Source organism: Petromyzon marinus, chromosome 26 (assembly GCF_048934315.1).
Source record: "Petromyzon marinus isolate PM22_M1 ecotype Great Lakes invasive population chromosome 26, UKy_Petmar_22M1.pri1.0, whole genome shotgun sequence".
Classification (NCBI taxonomy): Eukaryota; Metazoa; Chordata; class Hyperoartia; order Petromyzontiformes; family Petromyzontidae; genus Petromyzon; species Petromyzon marinus.
Genome location: NC_133692.1, coordinates 11519227 through 11544455, shown reverse-complemented (window position 1 = coordinate 11544455; position 25229 = coordinate 11519227). Strand labels below are relative to the sequence as shown.

The 25229-nt window shown below is 47.0% G+C and overlaps 1 protein-coding gene across 12 annotated transcripts in view; it reads right to left on the bottom strand.

The window, feature by feature from the left end:
- Positions 1–1932: 1932 nt before the first annotated feature.
- Positions 1933–25229, bottom strand: part of LOC116946270 (ankyrin repeat and fibronectin type-III domain-containing protein 1-like) — a 264496-nt gene continuing 241199 nt past the window's right edge. For 11 of the 12 annotated variants that reach the window (XM_076069931.1, XM_076069932.1, XM_076069935.1 and 8 more), the window contains 8 exons: positions 24021–24236; positions 19928–20094; positions 15774–15930; positions 15309–15477; positions 10949–11115; positions 9700–9913; positions 8010–8764; positions 1933–7064 (listed from right to left, as the gene is read on the bottom strand). In XM_076069931.1, coding sequence (XP_075926046.1) covers positions 6777–7064; positions 8010–8764; positions 9700–9913; positions 10949–11115; positions 15309–15477; positions 15774–15930; positions 19928–20094; positions 24021–24236 — 2133 coding nt within the window. In that variant the 3' untranslated portion in view covers positions 1933–6776. Of the gene's footprint in view, positions 7065–8009; positions 8765–9699; positions 9914–10948; positions 11116–11943; positions 15478–15773; positions 15931–19927; positions 20095–24020; positions 24237–25229 lie in introns of those variants that run through there. The other variant, XM_076069941.1, reaches the window with a different exon arrangement.

Here is a 25229-nt window from a genome sequence, read left to right as displayed (position 1 = left end):
GGAGAGAAAAAACACAGCCTCCTGCAGACCACGTGACGGTTGCACAAGATCACTTTGGTGGCGAGCAAAATGCCAGTTAGAGTTGTGTACCGTCGTCACTGGCGGAGCCAGTGGGGGTGGCACGTGCCCCCCCCCCCCAATGATCCGATCGAAAGCCCTAATTTCGATCGGATCATTGGGGTTTATTAGTAATAAATCGGCATTTTGCGACCCCCACTGCCACTGTGTAGCACATTATTACGTGCCAGGGACTCTACGAGATGATAGGACAATAGTCTGAGCCCATAATTGGCAATAAGTAACGGCAAAGCAGTTACAAGTGACTCACAGAATTGTGCGCAGTTGCGTATACAGTACACGACTTCCCTGAAGGCATCAACACCTTCAGCGAGCGCGATGCCGATCACACCACGCGGTTCGAATTCGACCCTCGATCGATGGCTGTGCCATCGCCGCATACGCGGCGAATAAAAATGAAGGGACAAGTCCTTACCTACTAACAACTCCTCTAATTTCTCATTGCTGGAGGGGTTGACCGCCCTATTTGTAAATCGTGGCTCCGCCATTGACCGTCGTGGCTTGCTTGTGCCATTGCTGCTATGGAAGGGGCAATCCACAAGAGAGAAAGGGCTCCAGAGAGCATCCTCTGGAGAGTATTTTGGTGCTCTTATTCCATACTGGCAAGGCATTTGTTTGAAGTGGCGTGAGTACTCACACTTTACCCTACCGGACACAACCTGCCGGTCAGATAACTGTGATGTAGCCATTTGTATTGTGTGATAGACAAAGGGATGGGGGGATTTAAGACACTTGCTCATTGTTTCGACCGCTGCGTCGGGAGTCCGAACTGATCGCCTCCAGCACGTTGTCGTTCACGTACTGACAGACACACCACCACCGCAGAATCCCTGTACCAGAATCAAATCTGTACATGGTGAGAAAATACCATCATAACAGAACGACACCGTAGGGGAAACGCAAATATGCATCTGAAAACTATGCAAGAAAATTCGAAAAATATAGTTTCTGATTTATTCAATGGGCACTGGGGACTGCTCATTTTCAGCACTGCTGTTGAACTCGTTGTGTGAACGTCCACGTTCTTATGGCAGGGACTAGTTGTCTCCAATAAATATTGTTGATTTCTCACCAATTGGATGTTCACCGAATGGTATGCACTCTACTGATGCCGGAGTTACGATGGGGATGGGGTTGAGTCGACCCTGGCTGGAATTTGAACGTGCGATCTCATGATCGGGGGGGGGGGGGGGAGCGGTGGGGGGGTGAGGTCATGCTACTTCCACAATCTAAGCAGTATCCTCTGCGAATAATTATAATAAAAAAACACAATGGGCAATAACATTTGAAAATAATGTAGCACTGGAGAGAGGTCATAGGTGGAGGGAAATAAAAAGTTAAAGTCAGGGGTTTGGTCAGGAGGAGGTTTGCATTCACAATCGACCAAGGAACTGGGGACAAAGTGAGCCTTGTCGGAACCGATGAAGTTCCTGGTCACCAGAAAAGGGTTCCCATTCAATGGGCTGTCCCCTTAAAAATAAAAAAAAGCAATTGATGAAGAAATGAAACTCGGCGGTATTTGACGTCTGCTTTTTGTTCGGATATGTTTCGTTTATATATTGCATGCATGCTAAATTGCATAGTCCACTGGTTAGGTATTTTTGTTTTGGAATAAAAAAAAGAGTCTGGCATTCGAAACCAAGCCATGTGGTCACCGTAATTTGAAAAGTTAGCGCGGTACGCCACGTGGTTTGAACCACGACTGCTAAACATGACCGACGAACAGACAGAGCCACTATGTAACGTGTCAAGTTTGAAATAAACGAAACGGAGATGAAAAAAAAACCAACACAAACTAACACCTCGTCGAGAACTCGTTTAACAAAAAAATTAATGGCTCAGTCCACAGCAAGCTCCCTGGTTTTTTTCGTATTTTTATTTTCTGTGACCCTTGTCAGACAACTGTTTCTGTCTTTAAAAAAAAAAACAAATGTCAATGACATCACTGCAAAAGCATTAACTAACATCAGATACCAGTAACTAACCAAACAGGCAGGGAGACACCTTCAGAGTCAAGTCAAAACAGTTTAAATATTTGAAGCATTCAAGAGTTGTTGCGCATCATGCTATACGTTTAAATTATTATTCAATTAATTTATTGGGTGTTGATACATTTAGGAGTTTCTGAGCACGTGGCTTTTCTGCAGTCTACCACGTGGAGGTGCACCGCACATATTGGGACATTTTTTTGTGTTTGCGTTGAGCTATACAATTTATTCATCGCAACACGAAAGCGTTTAAATAATACTATAATAACACATCGTCTATGTTATAAATATTGCAAGAAAATAATAAAATGCCCGGGCACACACGCGCACATACGTCAATAATACAGTTCAAAGCTGTTTCGTAGACTCGGGGCATTTTTTTTTTGCCAAATGAAATTCTTTTAAAATGTTTTCATTCTTACAACATAAATAAAGCAGTCAAAGCACGTGTATGATAAACTGTCTACAGCTTTACATACTTTACAAAAATTAATTATATTATTAGCTCGAAACTAACTTTATGAAACTGCATGCTGCATTTAACGGTATATATTTACCAATGATGAATGATCCATTCATTGCGATATTAAAGAGACCTTTGTGTCAGCGTTACCCTGCTCGTTACGGGAGACCGGCTCCTCGAACATTTTAAAATATTTACTAAAAACCATTTTCGGAGCGCATAAGCGATTGAAATCCCATTCCGTAATCGACAGTCAATTCAGGTTTCTCCAAAAATACCGTTAATCTGTATTAAACCCCCACGTAAGGTCCCAGCCTATGTGCTCTCATGCAGTGCAAGTAAAAGCCCCATCATTAGGACAATACACTGCGTGCCCACTGCCACGTGCCATGGCGCGCACACAACCATTGTATGCAGATGATCTATCAAATGCAAGTGTAATCAGAATAGAGGTGGTCGGGCAAGTGCAGAAAATGTACAGATATCGTCGACACGCGGTTGTGTGAGTCCACGCGACCTTCATGGAAACGTGCTGAACATTCAAGTGTCTACGGGTGCCAGCGTGCAAGGCGTTCAACAGGCGATCCTCCCCGATGAGGTTGTTGGGGTATGGGTTGCGCTGTGTGATTGCTCGGTGCGAAGCCCCGACACGATGGACATCGCGCTGATGAGCACACGGCGCAAACCCGCAAATGCATCAGAGCCACACACAGCAGCGTGAGGGAATTGGCAAGCTGGGCGATGCAGCTTTGCCATTGTGTGTTCTCTTCGCTTGTCTTGCACAGCTGCACGGCGACAACAACAACAACAAAAAGGAACCAGTGTTCAAGATTTGCTGGGGGAGAAAATAATAAAATAATAGCATTACCCTGAATAAAGCCACCTGCAACGGCTACATATCTATTGCAGATGAGTCATATATATATATTTTTTTGTGTTTTGTTATTTAATAGCCCTAGATATTTTATTAACGAACGCGTATTTTTTATTCGTTTGGAATTATTTGTGATTGCATTAATTTCCTTGGTTCAACACTAAAGATGGAATAGATACAAGCATGTATAAAAGTAGACATTACATCAACTTAATGTGTGTGTGTGTGCCTGTATACAGCGGTAGTGTAGCGGTTAGTGCGTTGCGCAACTAACCCGGCCACAAGGGTTCGATTCCCGCTCACGGTCAACACAAGTGACAATTATCTGATCCGGTCATGGGCCTCCCCTAGGTCGACTCAGCCTTAAACGAGGACCTGGTGCGATGTGTAAACATCGCCACGAGGGCGTGGTGCTGGCCGGCCACCACTTCGTGTGCCGTGCCGGCCTTCATAGGTGCTCGCTAACAGCACTTGCCTCAACAGTCTGTTAAAGGCTACACGGGGGAACTTTGTCTTTGTATACACACAGACACACAGTTATCTCTTGCATACATAATGCATACTGCAAACATTACAAACGTAGCATATGACTTATCCATTGGTGAGTGACAATGTCGGGACAACACTCTTTATTTATGAACTAAAAACAAAACGTTGTTAACGTTGACCAACTCAGTCGAGAAGAAAGATAACAACACATTTCTCGAGACATTCCTTCTCGTAAATATTTTGATATTCCGTACGTAATAACCTAAACGTATTTTATGAATGGAATAATTGACCATGAGAATGAGACAACTGGCGAGTGTGACGAATGTTTGGGTTATACAACCCCCACTTTGTACATGTGCATAATCTTGGCACTGCTTGTGGGACACAACGTGGAATTTTAGAAATGTTGTTGCAACAGAGGATTGTTTTTTTGTCAGAGAACTCTCTGACTCGATACAATCACCAACAGTAGGAAATGACAGAGAGGAGGAGGAGGATGGAGGGGGTGGACAGGGAGCATGGGGAAACATTCATTTTTGGAGTGCAAGAAAACTGTAATCACCCCGTTGCGTACGAGAGAGATGAAAATTTCGCAGAAACGCGGAGTCAAAATAAAACAAGCGCAATTGCGTTATACTGGCCATGAAGTGGATGTAAAACTTTCACATGTATAATATATATGTGGTGTGTGTGTGTGTGCATAGCGGGGGGCTACGTCGTCAGCAGTGGGTTAGGTTACTTCGGTAAAATCCATTGTTGCGTGGTAACTGTGCTTTTAACACCTCGTGCTGCCCACATTCACCAACCTGCACTGACCATCGTGGTAAGAGGCATGGTCCGAAAAGCCGTCATATGACTCTGCACAGCACCGGGAGGCTCTCATCCAGCAGCGGAATGACAAAAAAACAATGGCGTGTTCTCACATACTCTTGCCGAAAACTCAGAACACCTTCAACTGCCTTGAGCACTTGCACTGGGTGACCGTCGTGCAGCTATTTATTGTCGTCAGCTGCAAGCAAAGGCCATCGGAAACATTTTGAGATAATCCAAATATTTGGAGACATACAGCAGTGGTGCATACGACAAAGCGTTGCATTCATTACGAAAATTCGTTTTCCCCCTCCCGACCCCCCGCCCCCCCCGTGCCCCTCCTGGTGACACAGGAAGGAGCGGGTTACTAAGGGGCCAGCATCTGGCCACAGGGACGGATCGTGTGACTGCCCTGCTGCTGCTGCTGCAGTGCGCACTTCGCACCTGTTGCTGCCTCTCTCTGCTGCCGGCGGCCACCACGTCCAGACGAGCGGCAAAGAGGCCCAAATGGCAAGCTGCCGCTGCCGCCGCCGCTGCTGTGTGCGCCGCTCTCATTAGGGCCTCTGCGTACGCGCCCGCGTCCCTCGTGAAAGCCGATCCGGCACATCGTGACCGCAAGCATCTGGTGGTTTTCACGGCTAACTTCCAGGAAACCTCAGCTGCCCCGTAAAAGCAGAAATCGACGGTGGCGCGGCCGCGCGAGCGAGCGAGCGAGCGTCCGTGCCACGGCCTCCGCTCGAGTGCCGCCGTCCTTCTCGGCTCGCATGCATGGGGGGGGGGGGCGACGTTGATTTTAGTCGTCGTTTTAATCTGCGTCATCGTCTGAAGTTTGAGTTGATGGCAACCTGTCGGATTTTAGTCGAGTCTCATTGTTGTGGATCTCATTTGGAGTCACGCGGCTCTTGGTCGCGTGGACGAAAGCAGTGAAAAATGTCGTCCCCGCTCGTACGTTGTTAAATGTTGATTGAGTCAGAATTTCGTCAACTATGTCTCATCACGGTCGGTCACACTTAAGTCTTTGTTGGGAAGTTGTAGCCATTGTCACACCGAATGGGTTTCATCCACTCCTTGCCCTCATTGGCAAATATTAATCACAAATCTCATGGACAAAATGAACGCTGGTTGTGGGCTAATAGCCTTAGTCACATGTATATTGTTGATTGTTTTTGGTAATGTGGATTTGGAGATCCTGTGATACACATCAGCGTAATCGCACCAGGACAGTAAAGGTCCCCATTAGCCCGGGCAGAGTTTGCGATGAAGAATATTCGGGAAAACACGAATTTCATAAATTAAAACTGTTGGGAAGATACACACAGAATGGATTTGCCTTGCAAAACAATGTGTTTTATAGCCAAGGAATATCCACTAAATAAAATCTTACTCTCATATGTGAGTTGCTTTATACTCACAAAATGAGGATTGCCCTGATAAATTACATTTGTTACATGATACAGCCTTGCCAGAGACTCAATACGTTAAATTAAAACCGTATGCATTTTAAATAAATATATTTGTTAAATATTCACACAAAAAACTATATCCGTTTGATAAATCAAAAAGCTTATGTCTCCTTCATATTATATCGCACGAAGCTGCCGGTTGTAATTATAATAATTCGTACAAATGCTCCAAACATTACAAGTTTCAATCAACCTGCTCAACAATAAATACAAATATAAATCCTATATATATTTCTTTTTTACGGGCCATTTTGGGGATCATTCTTACCAAAGAAAAGAAAAACAATATGTGACCACGGGTATATGTTTTGTTCCTAGTGGTGCTAAGCAAACACAAATACAATCGTTGTGGGGGATTAAAAAACAAGCTTGCATTGTGTAGGTAGGTAGTCAATCAAAATAAATAATTTCCTTCACTTTTAAACATCGCGATAAATAATAAGTACATGCATGAGGCTTATTTCATGATTTGTGTCTTAACGCATTTATTTATATATAACATGTTTTTCATTTTTTTTATCGTTAGATATTTGTTTTATGACCGAAAACACACCAATCACAGCCGAGACTGGGCCGGCCCACTGTGTGCTTTAAAAAAAAAAACACCATCAAACTTTCGTGGTGATTTCCTCCAGATATGAGAGGGGCGAGTCTGGCTTGATGCTGACACACAGGGTAGCCGAGTCCCACGGGTGAGCCAGGGAGAGAGGGCAGCAGTGCTCCTGCAGCCACACTTCCTCGGCGCCCGTCGTTGCCACGAGGCTAAAGTGCTCCACGTGCTCCTCCAGGAAGCCTGGCGGCAGAGGCTCCTGGGCCTCCCTGCTCGCGAGCTCCTCAAGCTTTTGCAGCGCTCGCCGCACGATGTCCTTGGCAGTGCACGTGCTCGTCACGGGTATCTGCGGGCGCGCGGTGAACACGTCGCTGTGACTCAAGGGCAGAGACATTGAGACTGCGAAGCGCCCTCTTTGAAGGACAACTTTTAGTCCGCGCAAAATTAACATGCGCCCAGCCTCATCGTACGCACGCATGGATGCGATGTGCAAGGAATGGCTTTCCGATTTAAAAATAAACGGTATTTAGCAGTTTGGATGGACAATTTTGTGTCTTTTTTGGGATTTTCAGATTTTGTAATATTCTACAAAATGTAATAATTTAACATGCGTTCGTGCTCACAAAAGTGACATCACCCAATGCCGCATGGTCCAACGTTTGGTGGAAAAAGGTGTGAAAGTGACAGTACATGTGAGGTGATGTGGTGTTTTACTACCATATCCAAAGATTGGGAGCACATGCCTACAACATACTTTTATGCATGAAACCCCGATCGGAATGAAATAGCATCCAAATAGACGACAATTCTGGCCAGATTAGACATTTCAGAAGATCCGGTAAAATAAAACAAAAAAAATTGATTGAAAGGAAAATAAGCCAGCACAAGAAGTAACGCCACTAACGTGACATCGCAGCCATGCCTGTCCCACCAAAAGCGATGTAACGTGGCAACAGTTGAGGCCACTCCTGTTAGCACGAACATGCTTACATTATCACGATATGTAAGTGACGTTAAAAAAAAATGAAAATCTACCCCCCAAAAAATCAGAAAATGTCTTTAAAAACCCTAAATGTTTAAAACGGAAAATCATCCCCACAATGTAGCGTGTGGACGTTTATAGAGCCCGTCTCCATACACGCAAACGTATACACCTCACTAGCAGTGGTGGGCAAGCAGTGTTAACGATGAATATGGTGAGTATTTTTATTGTACCTACATACATATCGCACGTTCAAAGTAGGGTTGATGATTATCTGAAAACAAAAACACGTTGTACAAACAAACTTGCCTCGACGGAGTCTTCGACGGTGAATTCAGAGGGAAGCCGGAAGGAGACCCTTTGCAGGACAGCCGCCTCGGACCGTGGGAAGTATTCCATCCCCTCCGCTGTCTCCGCGTGGCAGGCCTCTCCTTCCCCTAGCCACTCGGTGTCGCCGCCGCGCGCCTCCCCCGCCGAGGCGAACGGCACCGACGTCCTGCCACCCTCCGCCCTCTCGTCCTCCGGAGCGTCGACGCAGTCCGCCCGCATTGCCCGCTTGTTTTCCCGAGCCGCGTGGAAGGCGGCGATGAGCTCCGCGTCCTCCGCGCGGCTCTGCGCGAACACGACGCTCCTCCACTCCGCCTCCTGCTCCAGGTAGCACGGGCCCTCGAAGGCGGCCTGCGGCCCGTCTCCCGCGGCGCCGCGTTGACGCGGGCAGCGGCGGCCCCGGACCGCGTCCGCGTCGGCCGCCGCTTCGGGGCCGTCGAGGTTCATGCAGCCGAACAGCGCCTCCAGGTCGCGGGCCCGCGAGCCGCCCTCGGCGGCGGCGGCGGCGGCGTCGGCCCGCCGAACGTCGTGCGCCTGGAGGACGTCGGGCGCGGCGTCGTCGAGGTCGTCGCCGCGCCGTGCCGCGCCGCCGCGGTCTGGCGTGGACGCGTGGGCCGCCGGGGCCGTGTAGAGCAGGTCGAGCTCCTTGGGGCTCTGGGCACAGCTCGACTCGTAGTCGCTGTCCGTGGGGAGGAAGACCTCGGACAGGCCGTCCTCGTCCGACGTGCCCTGCAGGTCTGGCGGCATGGCGCGAAGGTTCACACGCGCGGGCGTCAATCGCGATGCGGTGTAGAACGAAGCAACTGCGTGCTGCCATCTCGATGCGGTGCCGCCAGCGCGGGAGTGAGCACTGCATGGTGCTCGCCTCGGTCGGCAGCCGTTAAGAGAGCGGTGAGTTTCTACATTTCTATCCAGGTCAAGATGTCATCGTGGCCACTGAGGCCAACGGACCTCACCACTTGCAGCCCTCCACCAGACCCGACCAAACCGACACTTTCGTCTCATCCCTCTTGTGTTCAGCCACCACACCGCAGCTCACAACAACATGCTCGCTCACCACACCGCAGCTCACAACAACATGCTCGCTCACCACACCGCAGGTCACAACAACATGCTCGCTCACCACACCGCAGCCCACAACAACATGCTCGCTCACCACACCGCAGCTCACAACAACATGCTCGCTCACCACACCGCAGCCCACAACAACATGCTCTCTCACCACACCGCAGGTCACGACAACATGCTCACTCGCCACACCGCAGCTCACAACAACATGCTCGCTCACCACACCGCAGGTCACAACAACATGCTCGCTCACCACACCGTAGGTCACAACAACATGCTCACTCACCACACCGCAGGTCACAACAACATGCTCGCTCACCACACCGCAGGTCACGACGCTTCCCCTTTATTCTGCTGTGCTCCTTTCCCAAGTCCGTCTAATGCTGCTCAAATCACCGACGTATTAGCTGCGTTGTCTATGTCCTCAAAAGTGCCGTTTGCTGGTGGGCAATTGGGAGGCATGTTCTCAGCAACTGGGGGCTTTGAAAAAGGGAACCACTTTCCCCAGGCCTGCCAATTGCAGAGAAGGAGTGAGTAAATATCAAAACCCAGGGCTGAAACCAAAACCCGACTGGCGAGGTGGGAGCGCGACGGGCTATGGCACCGTTGTAGGTGGTGCGGCGCAGCAGATCCGGGGAGGGCGATGGCGAGGGCAAGTATTCCATGTTGGACGACGTCGAGTTGGGCTTTGGGATGAGCACCTCCTCCGATGTGCTGATGAGCCAGCGGATAGGGACACCGCTGGGCGGCTGCTTGTAGCGCGCGTGCTGCAGGACGTTCATGATCCAGCGGCTCTCCTTCCAGACCTCGTCCACTTGCTGCGAAGAGCACCATCGCGGATGGCGGTGAGCGGACACGATGGAGCAGCGGACACGCACGCACGCATTCCTGCAGATCGACGTATATAACGTGCGCGCTTCTGTGGCGAGGATGCTACCACGGTGGTGTCATGAATGGTTATCACACTGCACTTGCGATCCAGCTGTCGCCGGTTTGAATCGATCTCCTGGTGTGTGGGCAAGTTGAAACAATGAAGCAAGTTCCACCCCCCACCCCCCCCTCCACTACTGCCTCTATCACCTCTAGCAGCGTAAATGATTTCACCCACAGTTGTTCGATCGGCAGGTTTCATGTTGTATGGTAAAGTGCGGGACCTCTTTCAAGACATCAAGCTATCGTGGAAGAAAACGGAGCAAACGCACTCTATAGGGGCTCTCTCGAATGAAGGCCCGTCTGCCCAGCAATAGCGTGAGCAAGAAATTGGATGGCTGAACTTTACCTTTAACTTTAAATGATTGTTTACACGTGCCTTTTGACGGCTCTGTAATTTATCGTATTGCCGGCAAATGCAATTTGGTATTCTCTCATTGCGCAACGATTTCGGGTTGCACCACGTGTGTGAAGCTCCGCACGATGTTCGGCGTTTCGCTCCACGTACTGGGAGCTTCTTCAGGAGCGGAAGAATTAGTGAAGCATGGTCAGGAACCGAAGAATCTCCCAGTACGTTGAGCGGAACATCAAATTGAACAACAAGTGGTACAAACCAAAAACACATCGATCGGTGAGCAGTGCAGCACAACCGCGAAAACTTATGGGGCAGTATAAACCCCAAAGAAATGGCTGGCTGCGTCAACCCCCATTCAAGATCTGAAATTGCAACCTTCAGATTGTAAGCCAGACACTATGACTACTGTGTCGCTTGGCTGCTGACGGAGTACAACATTCCCGCTGTCCCGTCCATCCTCGTCGACCCCCCTCTCTGCCACCTGTCCCCTACCGGCCCCCTTAGTGCCCACGGGTCCCCCCAGGCCCTCCTGCAGGCGTCCCCAATATCTCACGGCGGCGCACGCGACCTGCACAAAGTCCAGCACGGCCTGGTGACGCTGCTTGGCCACGGCGAGCTCCCCGTCGGAGAACGCCTCGCGCAGCGCCTGCTGCGCCAGCAGCAGCTCCAGGTCGAGCAGCGCCGACAAGCAGCAGTAGCGCGAGATGAAGGCCCACTCGAACGTCAGCAGGTGCACTGGGGCGACACGGCAGCAAGCCCCCTCGTTATGAAGAGGCGCGCGCTGCGTCGACCGAGGTAGCGCGACGCGGTGACTTGGTGGAGAACAATCCGGTGCATGCTAAGGCAGGTTTCAAGCAGGGCCTGAGTCTAGGCGGTTGGCATCGATGGCTGAGGTTGGGGTTTGTGGCCGGAGTGGGGTTGGGTTGGGGGGGCTTTGGACGACCTGGACATTACCCCCCCCCCCCCCCCCTGGGTTTCAGCCTGTGCCCACCAGGCATGTAACAATGTTGGCTATAAGAATAAAGTCATTGTTGTGAATGTTGCGACTCGATTGGCTGCAGGGGTCAAGAGAATCCATGACGTAGGATGCAAAGGACTCCAAAAAGTTGATTTCAGCAAGCGATTCCATGCACGTATCATGAGCATAATGATTAATTACGATTTTATACATTGTTCCATGCCAAATACCCACCCCATAATTATTATAAACAACAAATAAACCTCTAAGCTAAAGGTTTATATTTTTTATTGAAGTAAGCGTTTCTCAACACTATTTTGTTAACCTATATAACTGTTTATGTTGTCATGGTAACAGCATAATACTATATTCATATTTAGCAAAAAAAAATTGTTGCTATAAACAAACCGAATGCGAAACCTAAACTATAGCAGTTGTAATTTATTGCTATAACGTTTTAACTTTGAATGAAGCGTTATGGCTACGAATAAACAAGTAAATATATTAATTATTAACAAAAAAAAAGTATTTGAAAAAAAATCCCACCACTGGCACGCCTGACTAGGAGTCACATCTCAAACTCACAAGACAAGTTTGTTTTTGAAGAAGAAGAAGAAGACGAGAATGGAGAACGTGTGCTCCTGCCACATCATCGCAAACAAGCCCTAACTCAAATAACACCAGCGTGCTTTCGTTTAAAAAAATATATATATCGCACTTGGCTCATCAACGGGGTAATTCCACGTGGGACAACCAGCGTTTATAGACCACTATTTAGCTCACATTAGAACGCTTTAGACTGTGCAGACATTCCCCCCCCCCCTCTCCCAAAATAAATTAAGCCGCTGGATGGAACACTGTGCACTCTCCTTTCCGCGAGCAAAGGGGCAATTCAGGGAAACCCAGAGTTTTTGTTGACATCATCTGAATCACCGCTCGTTATCTAAAAAAACCAAGAAAGAAAAGCTCTATAGCATTTCTCGATATTTGTGTCAGCGGTGGCGCTGATATTTGTTTTTGTGTGTTGCGTGTCAGCGGTGGCGCTGTGGTTAACTCGCTGCGAACCCGGCGACCCGGGTTTGATTCCCGCTCACGGCCAACACCAGTGGCGATTATCTGAACCGATCACGGGCCTCTCCTAGGTCGACTCAGCCTCAAATGATTACCTGGTCCGATGTGCAAACATTGTCACTGGGGAGACAAAGACGGTCGGCCACTTGCCCCAACATGGGGGAATCTTTGTCGTTGGTGGCACAATCGTTCGCCGAAAACCGGCGAAGCAATTCGAATCTTTACACGAGGAGAATCCGCAACGCATTTCTTCTGGAAATGGTGGTTTTGCATGCTGCTAGAAAGCTGTTTGTTTATGGAGTGTGTGTTTGTGTGCGTTGTTGAAGCTTCCGAGTGCGGCCGTTGAAAACTCTGCTTTTTTAACCTCCTTGCATCTGTCCACCCAGCAGCGTAAATCGTTTCACCGCGGGTTAGCCGATTTTGCAGGTAGCGTGTGGCGGGGTAAAGTGTGGGTGCTCCCCACCCCTTCCAAGACATCTGGCCAGCGTGGAAGAGTAGGCCAAAAACTCTCAACAGTGGCTCTCTCGAGCTGCCTCGAGTGAAAGTCCTTCACACATACAGTAGCGGGAGCAATCAAGTGCAGACCTGCACCTTTACCGTTATGTGTGAGTTTATTTGCATAATATATGCTTCAAAAACATGATGCTTATACCACAGTTTTAACTGCATTACTGAATGAAATGACTATTTGAAGGATGAAGTATATCCTATAAATCATGATTAACGTAAATCACACGTGACAGAAGCATTCGAAACAATCAAACGCCTCTCCAATGTTGATGTGATGCATGTGTCCAATGCCATGGTGGACATGTGGAGGTTTAGAAGGATGAGACTGACGGTATATATTCATACTACCATGCTTGTGTGTGTGTGTCTCGTCTAATTATAATCCTTAAATAACGGAATATACATTGGCGAGCACACACCTTGCAATTTTAAAATAAATGATTATTCATAATAAATTATGTAAAATGTTGAAATAGTGTGGCAAAAAAAATGACAATGAAAATGTCCGTGCTGTAAATCGACGGTGGTTTGCTTTGCTCTTGGATGCTAACACTGAATGTATGCAAAGGTTATCCACCACAACAATTAACGTTAACGAATGAAGTGTTCGTTTCTGCAGTAACTTTTCATTTCCTTCAAGCGATGCCAGGAAGGGCTAGAGTAGAATTAATGCAACTGCCAATTGCATAGTTGAACTGTAATTGTAGGTATACAATTATTTATTTACATTGCCACGTAAAAATATATACGTGCAGACTGTACGCTCGTGAAAATGTAACCAATACCACGTTTTATTATTTTGTGTGTTTAGACTTTGCCAAAAATAAAAACGAAAAGTGCAGTGGTTTGAAATAGCTGAGATGCCTCGCATAAAGGTGTTACTGTGGTCTGGTTTACACAGCACAGGGTATGGTGTTAGCCAGCAAAGGTGTGCGTAACATTATTAAGACTGTGTTAACATCACAGCCCTGGCATGTAGGGTAAGGAGAGAGTGAGTCCATGCAGGTAATTGTTGCCATGCAGCCTTCGGTAATTTTGACCGAAGAATAATGAATGAAAGAATCAATAATTGCTCTGCTATGTGATCTGTCACCATTAAAATGTATATTTATAAGCCACCCAATCCTACTGCCACAATCTCACTCCTCGGTGACAGTGACGTTCTCAAAAAAAAGTGCACACGCTATGAAGAATGGCAAATGAATTAATCACGTCATTAAACAATATGTGCGTCATTTAATGAAAAAAAAATGTTATTAAACAAAGTGAAGCCTTTATTGATGGGGCCGTCGATAGCTTACAGTAGCTGGATCGACCGCTTGCACGTTTTCGGTCGGAAACAATGAATTGCAATCCACAAACGGAATTATCCAACGCTGAGGTCAACGTTTGGCTCGGCACACCGAGTGCCCGTCTGCCGTCACGCCACCGACGGAGGAGGATGATGCAGCACCCGCGAGTGGCTGGAGGTTGCTCGCGCTGAACCAGTGTCTAGGTTACACGCAGAGCAAAACTGTGCTTCAAAATACAAGTTCAACTCCCCCCCCCAACCCCCCTCTTAAACTTGGTATTAAGTTAATGCATAAATACACACGCACACGTAGATTTGGCAGTCACGGCTCCTTTCCTCGCTCTGCAGGTTTTTAAGGTGAGTGAAACACCCGGTGCTCAGAGATGCAAACAAATGCAACATAAAATGAGACAAAAATATCGAGACACGGTTCAGCACACCTACGGGCCCTTGAGTTGACACGCGTGATGAATCTCGGATTCGGCCACGTGAGCAGATGCGGTGTTTCAACTCAAAAGTGAAACTGTCTCTCTTAATCGACTGCGGAGTTTGGCTTCATCACCATTGGTCCTAGGGAGCTGGTGATGGAAAATTCCACGTTGTTGTGGCAGGCGTGAGTCGATGAAAAGGACATGCACTATTTACCTCCCACGTTGTGGTTACTCATGATATCGACCCTGCCTAGGAATTGAAGATGCAACTTTCTGATTGCCAAGCTGAGCCAGAATCAAACCGTAAAACTCGGGCCGCACAAAACAACCGAATCTGGCTTGGGGCTATGCAGGGCCAGGGGTGGAGTTAATAATGCTCGTCGTATGTTGCGAAAGTCAGCACGCTTGAGCGTGTGGCGCTGATGTCAAAAGTTTATTGTGTGTGACGTCAGCGGCACAGATCGGCTTCTCCAATGGAAAAAAAAAATAACAACCTGGAGCTTGCGGAGACGTGCCGGGCTGTCCCTGGCATGGCCAGGTTGTGCAGTGGAAAAAAAGAGGTGTAAGCACAGCCCCACCAGGCCAGACTGTTACAATCAGATTGGCATTGCGTGGATGGTCCTGCCTGTGTGCGGGCGACGATTCGGTTCGATGGACGCGACCCTACCGATCTCAAAGATCTGCAGGGGCAGAGCGATGAGGCCTGAGAGCGTTGGGTATGCGTTGCTCTGTCCCGGGGCAACACAAACGTCATCCGAGGGAGGCAGGAGGAGCATGAACGACACCCGGTCTCCAAACTCCAGCACCTCCTGGTTATAGATGCGGAACTCCTTTGCCTGCGTACAACAAAATACAGAGAGGCATCCATTTATTATAGGTCAAAACAAGGAAGGACAATCATGCATGCGCAAGGATTCCAAAACGCTCTCCGACGCGCATTTGTCCTCGGAGGTGTTTAATTAGCGAAGATAATGATACCTTCTGAGACACATGACGCGACAACGTCAACACGGTGCACGATGTGCGATGTCACGAGATTATGTCATCATGATACACACAATTACATAATCTGGAGACACGAACGTCCAATTGAAGAGTTACAAGTATCCGGAGCCGTGTCGCGTTCGCACACCTGATGTGGAGATATGTGCAGCTGTTTCAGGAGGGCCGACAGCGCACAGCTCAGCTGCTTGAGGAACACGTCTTGGCTGGAGCCTGGGCCCCCGAGCCCAGGGCCACTTGCGGTGTCCACGGGTCCCGAAATCCGGCTCAAACCTTCCCACTCCTCACTGGGACACACGGACGAGGCAAGAAGCTCCCACTGCGTCCGCATTCGTTTAATTTCGAGAGGCCTAAACCAGTGCCAAAAATGTTACGCTTCTATGGTGGGAGGCAAGTCCATGCATAGGACAACCGCTGTTGACTTCTCCCACAAAGTGGTACCTAGTTTAGTGATCCCCAGAGGGACGATGGACTAAGTCAACCCCGCAACCAGGATTTTAATTCGCAACCTTCCAAACGGGAGTTGTTCGCTCTGCTGCTGAGTCGCTGAGCTGGATTATTCTTAACATCTCCTGGAATGTCTGTAAAAATAAGAGCTTCATAGCTCATCAGATTTATCCAGGATGAATAAAAACTCCGATTAATGGGCATGTTCATTTCATCCATTCATTAATTCACGGGTGCATTTGATTCATACATTCACACAGTTGTTTACAGAATTCATTCTATTTTTTGTTATTCGTAACGCAATCCATTTATTTATGCATTGCGTGTGAATGCACTGTGAATGTATTATTTATATCCTGTACATTATTCATGTGTGAAATTACTTATTCATACACACAGTACTTGCTTATTTATTCCCTATTTATTAATTAATTCAGCATTGCTTAGTCATATTAAAATACTTCGTTACCATCAGAAAAAAACAACTGTTTTTTTATCATTGTTTAGATTGCTTTTATTTGTATGCTTTTTGACCCAAATGTGTAAGTTGTAAAATATTTTCTTGTTCATTTATCTACAGTGAGGGAAAAACGTATTTGATCCCCTGCTGATTTTGTACGTTTGCCCACTGACAAAGAAATGATCAGTCTATAATTTTAATGGTATGTTTATTTGAACAGTGAGAGACAGAATAACAAAAAAATCCAGAAAAACGCATGTAAAAAATGTTATAAATTGATTTGCATTTTAATGAGTATTTGACTCATTAAGCTGAGATTAGGAGCACCTTCTTAAGGGGAGTGCTCCTAATCTCAGCTTGTTACCTGTATAAAAGACACCTGTCCACAGAAGCAATCAATCAATCAGATTCCAAACTCTCCACCATGTCCAAGACCAAAGAGCTCTCCAAGGATGTCAGGAACAAGATTGTAGACCTACACAAGGTTGGAATGGGCTACAAGACCATTGCCAAGCAGCTTGGTGAGAAGGTGACAACAGTTGGTGCGATTATTCGCAAATGGAATATACACAAAAGAACTGTCAATTTCCCTCGGCCTGGGGCTCCATGCAAGATCTCGCCTCGTGGAGTTGCAATGATCATGAGAACGGTGAGAAATCAGTCCAGAACTACATGGGAGGATCTTGTCAATGATCTCAAGGCAGCTGCGACCATAGTCACCAAGAAAACAATTGATAACACACTACGCCGTGAAGGACTGAAATCCTGCAGCGCCCACAAGGTCCCCCTGCTCAAGAAAGCACATATACATGCCCGCCTGAAGATTGCCAATGCACATCTGAATGATTCAGAGGACAACTGGGTGAAAGTGTTGTGGTCAGATGAGACCAAAATGGAGCTCTTTGGCATCAACTCAACTCGCCGTGTTTGGAGGAGGAGGAATGCTGCCGATGACCCAAAGAACACCATCCCCACCGTCAAATATGGAGGTGGAAACATTATGCTTTGGGGGTGTTTTTCTGCTAAGGGGACAGGACAACTTCACCGCATCAAAGGGACGATGGACGGGGCCATGTACTGTCAAATCTTGGGTGAGAATCTCCTTCCCTCAGCCAAGGCATTGAAAATGGGTCGTGTATGGGTATTCCAGCATGACAATGACCCAAAACACACGGCCAAGGCCACAAAGGAGTGGCTCAAGAAGAAGCACATTAAGGTCCTGGAGTGGCCTAGTCAGTCTCCAGAACTTAATCCCATAGAAAATCTGTGGAGGGAGCTGAAGGTTCGAGTTGCCAAACGTCAGCCTCGAAACCTTAATGACTTGGAGATCTGCAAAGAGGAGTGGACAAAATCCCTCCTGAGATGTGTGCAAACCTGGTGGCCAACTACAAGAAACGTCTGACCTCTGTGATTGCCAACAAGGGTTTTGCCACCAAGTACTAAGTCATGTTTTGCAGAGGGGTCAAATACTTATTTCCCTCATTAAAATGCAAATCAATTTATAACTTTTTTGACATGCGTTTTTCTGGATTTTGTTGTCATTCTGTCTCTCACTGTTCAAATAAAACTACCATTAAAATTATAGACTGATCATTTCTTTGTCAGTGGGCAAACGTACAAAATCAGAAGGGGATCAAATACTTTTTTCCCTCACTGTATATATATTATTATGCCCCCATAAAATATACAGCGAGTATTCTTTGGGTCTTTCGGTAAACTCACGTAGATAGGTTAAAAAAAATAACAATCTATCTAGATGACTTTACCGAAAGACCCAAAGAATATGAATTCCTGCAGTCATGAAAGCTTTAAGTCAAGATTTATACAGCGAGTGTTCAGCCAGTTAGCTGACGTCACATTACAACACATACAAACTAAATGCCAGGACACGATGGAACATTTACAAGACCGTGGCTTTAGTATATTGTTCATGGGATTCTGCCATTGCCTAATGGTGAGCGCAATGAACTTGCAGTCCACTGGTGCAGACTGGGTAGATTTTAAATTCCCTCCCCTCTAAGCACCAATCAGGGCAAATGGGCGGCAGTACGGTTAGTCGATCGGCAGATTACACGCGGTGGAATCAAGTGTGGATACTCCCACCGATTCCCAGATGCTATGGCCAGCGTGTAAGAGAGAAGGCCAAAATACCACGTGGAGGGCCTTTCAAGAGATTCCTCGAGTCGAGGTCCCTTCCGCCAGTACTTGCATGAGCAAGCAAACGCAGGACTGAACTTTGACCTATTATCGAAGCGAACATATAAAGTACGAAGAGAGAAAAATGGGTTTCTCACATTCGCCAGCTATAACTGTGAAACGCTGATCCACGGTTTAAAAAAAAAATGTAATCTGCAATCCCATGCACGGCAGAGGAGCAGTGAGGCTAACAACATTTCTGGAAAATGTCTAAATCGTGCTCCCTGCGGGCTCATCAGCCAAGCATTCCGCACAGCAAGAGCCAAACACAAATTAATTCTATTCGACAACTTGACTCGGTGAGGGAGGCGGAGCTAAGATCTCCATATACTCATTAACCAGCTGCTTTAATCTGCAATAAACCCCATCGAAGAGCAGTTGCTGTGAACGCTGCCACTCAACGCAAAGGAATTGTTTTGCTGTCTCTGAATTTTTTTGTGCTTTTGTAACTGAAGCCCAGGCATTTTGCTATTCTGCTGTCGATGCCCGGTCTCCAAAACAGCCACCTCTACTGAGCCTTCGGTGTGCATCAATAAAATGTTTTATTTTTATGCAGACACGGTCCCTTACTTGGATATTTTGGCATAACGTGCGCTATTTATTTTCGAAGTATTCAAAGCCCAGTTTCTAGTTTTCAATTTGAAAGCAAAAGCAAGTAAAAACCGCAACGAAAATTCCTCTAAAAAACAGATTTTTGTTTCAACCCACCCCTACCCCCCACCCCAATTCATTTTGTACAACAATTATGATCTGCGTTCGTGCTGAGCATTTCGATGTTTTTTGTACTACAGTTCGGTTCCTTTAAGCCGCCGCCGCCGGACGCCTTGTTGACAAAAGAGGCCCCTGTTTTTTTGCGAAACAAAAATAGTGAACAGTGCCTCCATTAGTCAACATACACCACGTTCACAAGGGGCGCCTTGTTTCAAAATGACCTCTGTTAAAATCAAGGTTTGCTCCATCAACATACATTGTTGTACTCCGTGAGGGCCGGGGTGGTGCGTGGCCACGTCACGTGTGAATAACACAACAACAAACAACAACAACAACAACAAAAGTTTCACACCGGATGGCACAAAACCCATCATCGCCGCCGCTACCGCCACCGCCAATCATCGTCGCTCTTAATTCCCCGTGGAAGCGCGCGCAAGGTTGGGGGGGGGGGGAGAGGGCGCCGCACGTACCGAGAGACGTGGGGATTGTCGCGAACCTTCAGGTGCACCAGGCTGTTGGGGATCCGCTGTGGCACCAGCACCTTGATCTGGTCCACGGAGCTGCACAGCTTCAGGTATCCCAGATACAGACCGGGGGGCAGGGTCTGTCGGCTCGCCCGGTGGTAGGACAGCTTGTCCTGAAAGGAGGCGGGCGACGGCGTGAATCGGCGTTGCGGCCGGCATGGCTGCCCGTGCTCTAGCGCCTGGATTCTTTACGCATTAGAGCTTCCCAACCCCCAAACCCCCCTCCGCTGGACAAAAGACATTGTATTGTATGTATAGCTCCCTGGAGGGTTTTTTTTTTACTCCCATAGCAATAGGACGAATCCATCTGTGCAGAATACAAATCTTTATCGCTTGAGTTTGTTGCGATCAACATTATACTCGAGGGCACAAATGATGGGGACGCTGCCGTGGTTGTTATGGTTACCACAAGGCACTTGCAACCAGAGGGCCATCGCTTCCATTCGATTTCGTGGTGATGCAGTTGAAAAAGTTGGTTGCAGGTTTCTTAAAGCCTCTTAAAACCTCTGTCCACGCAGTAATATAAAAATGGGTTCACCATTTAGTTTATAAGTAGGGTACGTGTGGTGGGGTAAAGTGTGGGTATACCCACCTCTTACAAGATGTCGAGTTAGCGTGGAAGGGCACGAAAAATGCCCTCTAGTGGAGGCAATTGCAGGGCCCCGCCTTTGCCTCCCAAACGAATTATAACCTTTGATTATGAAGCCCATGGCTTTATGTTTGTGTCATCATCACAGACAAGCAGAGTCGGGCTCACGGTGGGCGCGCTGATGACATGGCTATTGTTATTAATGACACATGCAGCCCGTGTGGTTTAGAGCCCAAAGTGGTGTCACTCAGCACCGTTTGTTCATGTGGACAACGTGTGTGTCCGTTCACACAATGGAGCACTAACGGTAAAGACACCCCTGCGTGAATGGAGGCAATACATCAGTGTATTTCAATGACACGTAAAAAAGGGCCACCACAGTGGTTAAATGAAATACTATGAAAAAAATATAATACAGCGCTGCTGTGTTCATTTGCCAAAAGAGTGCTATTCTAATATAAAATAACCATCTCATAATAATACTACTACTACTACTAGCCTTTATTTACCTAGGAAATCGCCCCTGAGTCTTCAGGATCACTTTCAGGAGAGGTCATGAGGAGGTCTTCATTCAGCAGTTAATAGATCATGACTGCTGCTTCTGCTGCTCCTGCTGATGATTTAATAATGCAACCCCCTTTGTTCATCATAGAAAACCTGAGTCTTAGGGGTCTTATTCAGGAGAGGTGGTTGGGTGGCTCAGAGGTCAGAGAGCTGAGCCGGCACCGTTGAGGACCTAGGTTCGAATCCACGGAGCCATCGACTATTAAACCGGGTTCTCAAGTGAAGCGAGGTGATGGTGCTAACCTGGATCATCAATGACTGGCAGAAAAAGAAAAAAAACACGTCACAATAGATTTCGTTTGGCCGCTTAATTTTGGCTAAATTCCAACGCTGACAATTAAAAATGTGACTTTGAGTGTCACGGGACATTCTCGAACACGAAGGGTTGCACTGTTTTGCGAGAGATGCAATGCATACTTTGTCTGATGATACGACGCCGATATAATACAATTGGGGAAAAGATAAAAAAAACATATTAAAGAGGGTTCTACTTCGGGCTGTGTTGTCAATTCCATAAACGAGTGCTTGGCATGTGGGAAGACACCAGAGTACTTAGATATGAATACAAAATCCCCAGACATTTACTTGCAACACACAAGTCTACACCGACTGGAATTGGCAGGCGGTCCTCCATCCAAGCACTAACCAGGTTCAACCCCGTGCACATTTCAAGGTCTAAAGAGACAGGGCACATTCAGGGGTAATTTGGTCAGAGGCTGCACTATTCCATCATTCCCCTCTGAGTCCACAAAACTATTACCAAATTGTGGGAAATCAACAGCGGGTCATTGTGTGTAGATGGATATCCCTTGAAGTGGGAATGTGGAATGTTCACCACCGGTTCGGGTCAACCGGAGGAGACGAGTCACACAGCCCCAATCGTTGTTTAAGCATGCGGGACATTTTGACTTTCAGCTCAAGAGTTTCGAGCTTCATGTGACAAAGTATCCAACAAAAAAGACACAATACTGAGTCATGCACGAGGAATGTGCAGGGGACGTAAAAAGGTACGTAATCCCTATGGAAGTCAGTGTTAAATGATATATTTTTTTAAAACACCCATAACATTAAATTTACTGAGATGAGCAAAAGGACTTGCAACCGGCACAGTATAAGGCAAAGGAGTTAAAGTTGCAAGATCACATCACCCGTTTGGGAGCACATTCCCATGAAAACATACTGACACCTATTTAAGAATTTTAATTGACGAGTGTATGTCCATAAGATGAGTGTGTGAGGTTAAACGTGTCTTCCATTTCATTCAATGTTCTGATTGAAAGAACCTGCAATGGCAATAACAGACATTTGTCCAGGTAGGGATAATTGTTATTTGACTCCATGACCCCGATGTGTGCAAATTGCCTTTGACGGGGCCTCTACAAAGGGTTTCCAGGAAAAACCAGGGGTGTGATTACAGTTTATACAAAAACAACACACAATGGCTGACAGCTAGCATCCTCGGTGTGATCATCACTACGTTTATAGTTCCTGGAACACTTTCCGTACATTAGCATTTGCTAAATAAAATAAATCTATTGTTTGAAGTATGCAAGCCATGGTTATTCATAAGAAAAATATACTCAGAACGGGCACCACTTTCAAAGGGCTCTACTATTATGTGTTGCGGGTGTCGAATGGCCCAGAATACTTTTTTTAACACGTAGGCTTTCACGACCAATATTATTCATAATAAAGGTTTTTGGGTTAGATCGCGTTTATTTATAAATGTGTCGTAACCCTCCACCACCCGACACGGCCAATCAGCAAAAAAGTGTCACGTTGACAAAAGACAAATAATTCACTACTTCAGCCCACCGGTGTGTTGAAGAGTTAATCCACATTTACAGTTTGAGTACGACGTTTCGCTGGTAAATACTTCCAGCATCATCAAGCAATTCGCTTGATGACCAGCGAAACGTCGTACTCAAACTGTAAATGTGGATTAACTCTTCAACACACCGGTGGGCTGAAGTAGTGAATTATTTGTCTTTTGTCAACGTGACACTTTTTTGCTGATTGGCCGTGTCGGGTGGTGGAGGGTTACGACACATTTATAAATAAACGCGATCTAACCCAAAAACCTTTATTATGAATACTTTTTTTGTCTGTTCACACGTATATGTGGCAACGCGTGCGCTCCTCTTGTTGTTATCGTCGCTGTGCGAGTGTGTTAACTGTGCCGGTTTAATTGCATGTACGTGCACGCGTGGCTTGCTTGTGAGTACACACGTGTTAGAAGTTGTGCCTATATGCAAATAGGTATCTCTTGCTGCAATGTGAGCACACACTTGGAAACCTGTGCAAGCTTGCTCGTGAGACTCTGCGCGGACAGTTTTGGTACGCGCATTGGCATACGGGTGGCACGGTTCGTGAAGTCAGCAATCGAACACAGGCACTTCTTGCCATGAGGCACGAACGTTTGCTCCCAACACACCATCCTGAGAGGAGAGCGGAGTTTGCTATATAACCACCTCGCATGCCACACCGCTGCGGGTGCACTTGCCCCTACGATCCCGTGAGGCTACTTCTGCTTTGTCTGTGTGTGTGTGTGTGTGGGGTGATTAAAAACATTTTTTTTTTATTTAATTTGACCAAGTAAGGCCCTCGGAGCTATACAGCTCTTTCTCAGAAGTGACCTGGCCACAAAGGACAGCACAAACGAAGTGGCTTATCACGTGGAAATTTAAATTATCTAAACTCATGCTTCTAAATGTGGAGGGAAAAACCGCAGGACCCGGAGAAAAATCCGCACGACCACGGCGAGAGAGAGAGAATACGTAAACTGTAAATATGCAGCAGGCCTCAGGGTCGGGATCAAACCCACGAGTTCCTGCAATTCCAGGCGAGGTGGTTAGAATCTCGCCACCGTGGCACCCAGGGAGTCACCTGGAGGGTGATGAGCAGGATGTCGAGGGCCGAGGGCTCCTCGGGAGTGGAGAGAGACTTGCGCTGGCTCTGGAGCCGGCTCACGTGTTGCCAACGCCCGCCCGGCAGTCCCTGAGGGACCTCGACCTCCCGGAGGGTCACCAGCAGCGCGTTGCCATGCTTGTCCTTCACCAGCTCGTGGTACGGCTGCCCCAGGTCCTGTGTTCCTATCAGGTGCTGTGGAAATGGGCAAGGCGCGTACAACGCATCGGTTTTGTGACAGGTGAAAATTAATTTTTTAAAAACAACGCTGCACGCAAGACAACCACTCCGTTGTGTTTGACTAATGTGCCTTGAGTCGTTTCTTAAATTGTTTGTGGAAGGGGTGCATCAAAATGTATTGATCACTTGGTTAACATGGATTATTGCACGCAGAACACGTGCCTAAGAATTGAGATTCTGTCATTCGAGCACGTTGTGAGTCGTGGGTTCATGTGAGGCTCACATGCTACATTGGCAATGTAAAAATAAGAAGTGATTCTTGAATCAAATCGCTACCCCATGAATCATGGCAAATCATTAAATCGCTGGAGAAACATGCCACCCAGAGAATACAGTTGTTATTATTGTGACTGTACAGTGTGATATATCTTACTGCATAGGTACCCCACTGATCTATAACGACACCTGCAACTTTCTTCTCAACGGGCGATTGAATGTTGTGAGAGCGATGGCTCCGTAGCTTAGAAGATGACCAAAGAAGGAGGCTGGTAGCATGGACAGAGATTTGCAGATCCGTGATTCACACACACACACAATATCTACTCCAATATTGCTTGCTGTATAATGTCTTCCTGTTATTTTAACGGGGGGGTATCTATAAATACATCAAAGTGTATAAATCTAGATTACAATCTAGAAAGCGTATAATGTCATGTAAAGCCACGTTTGAGATTCGGTGCCTCGCAAAACCATAAATATACAGTGTATATGTATATAATGAGGTCATATTTAAGGGCACGGGCACATATTTTTTTCAAACAGAGCAGTCGCCACAAACACGTGCCTTGCAATCACGCATCGGGCCTTTTTACACGTGCCGAAAGACAGTGTCCCCACTTAACAACGCGTCCAACACACAGGGTCAATGCCAACGGGTACACAGGAACGTATTCACACGTATGTATTTCATAGTTTGGGTATATTTATATATTTATTTAGGCTGCGTGA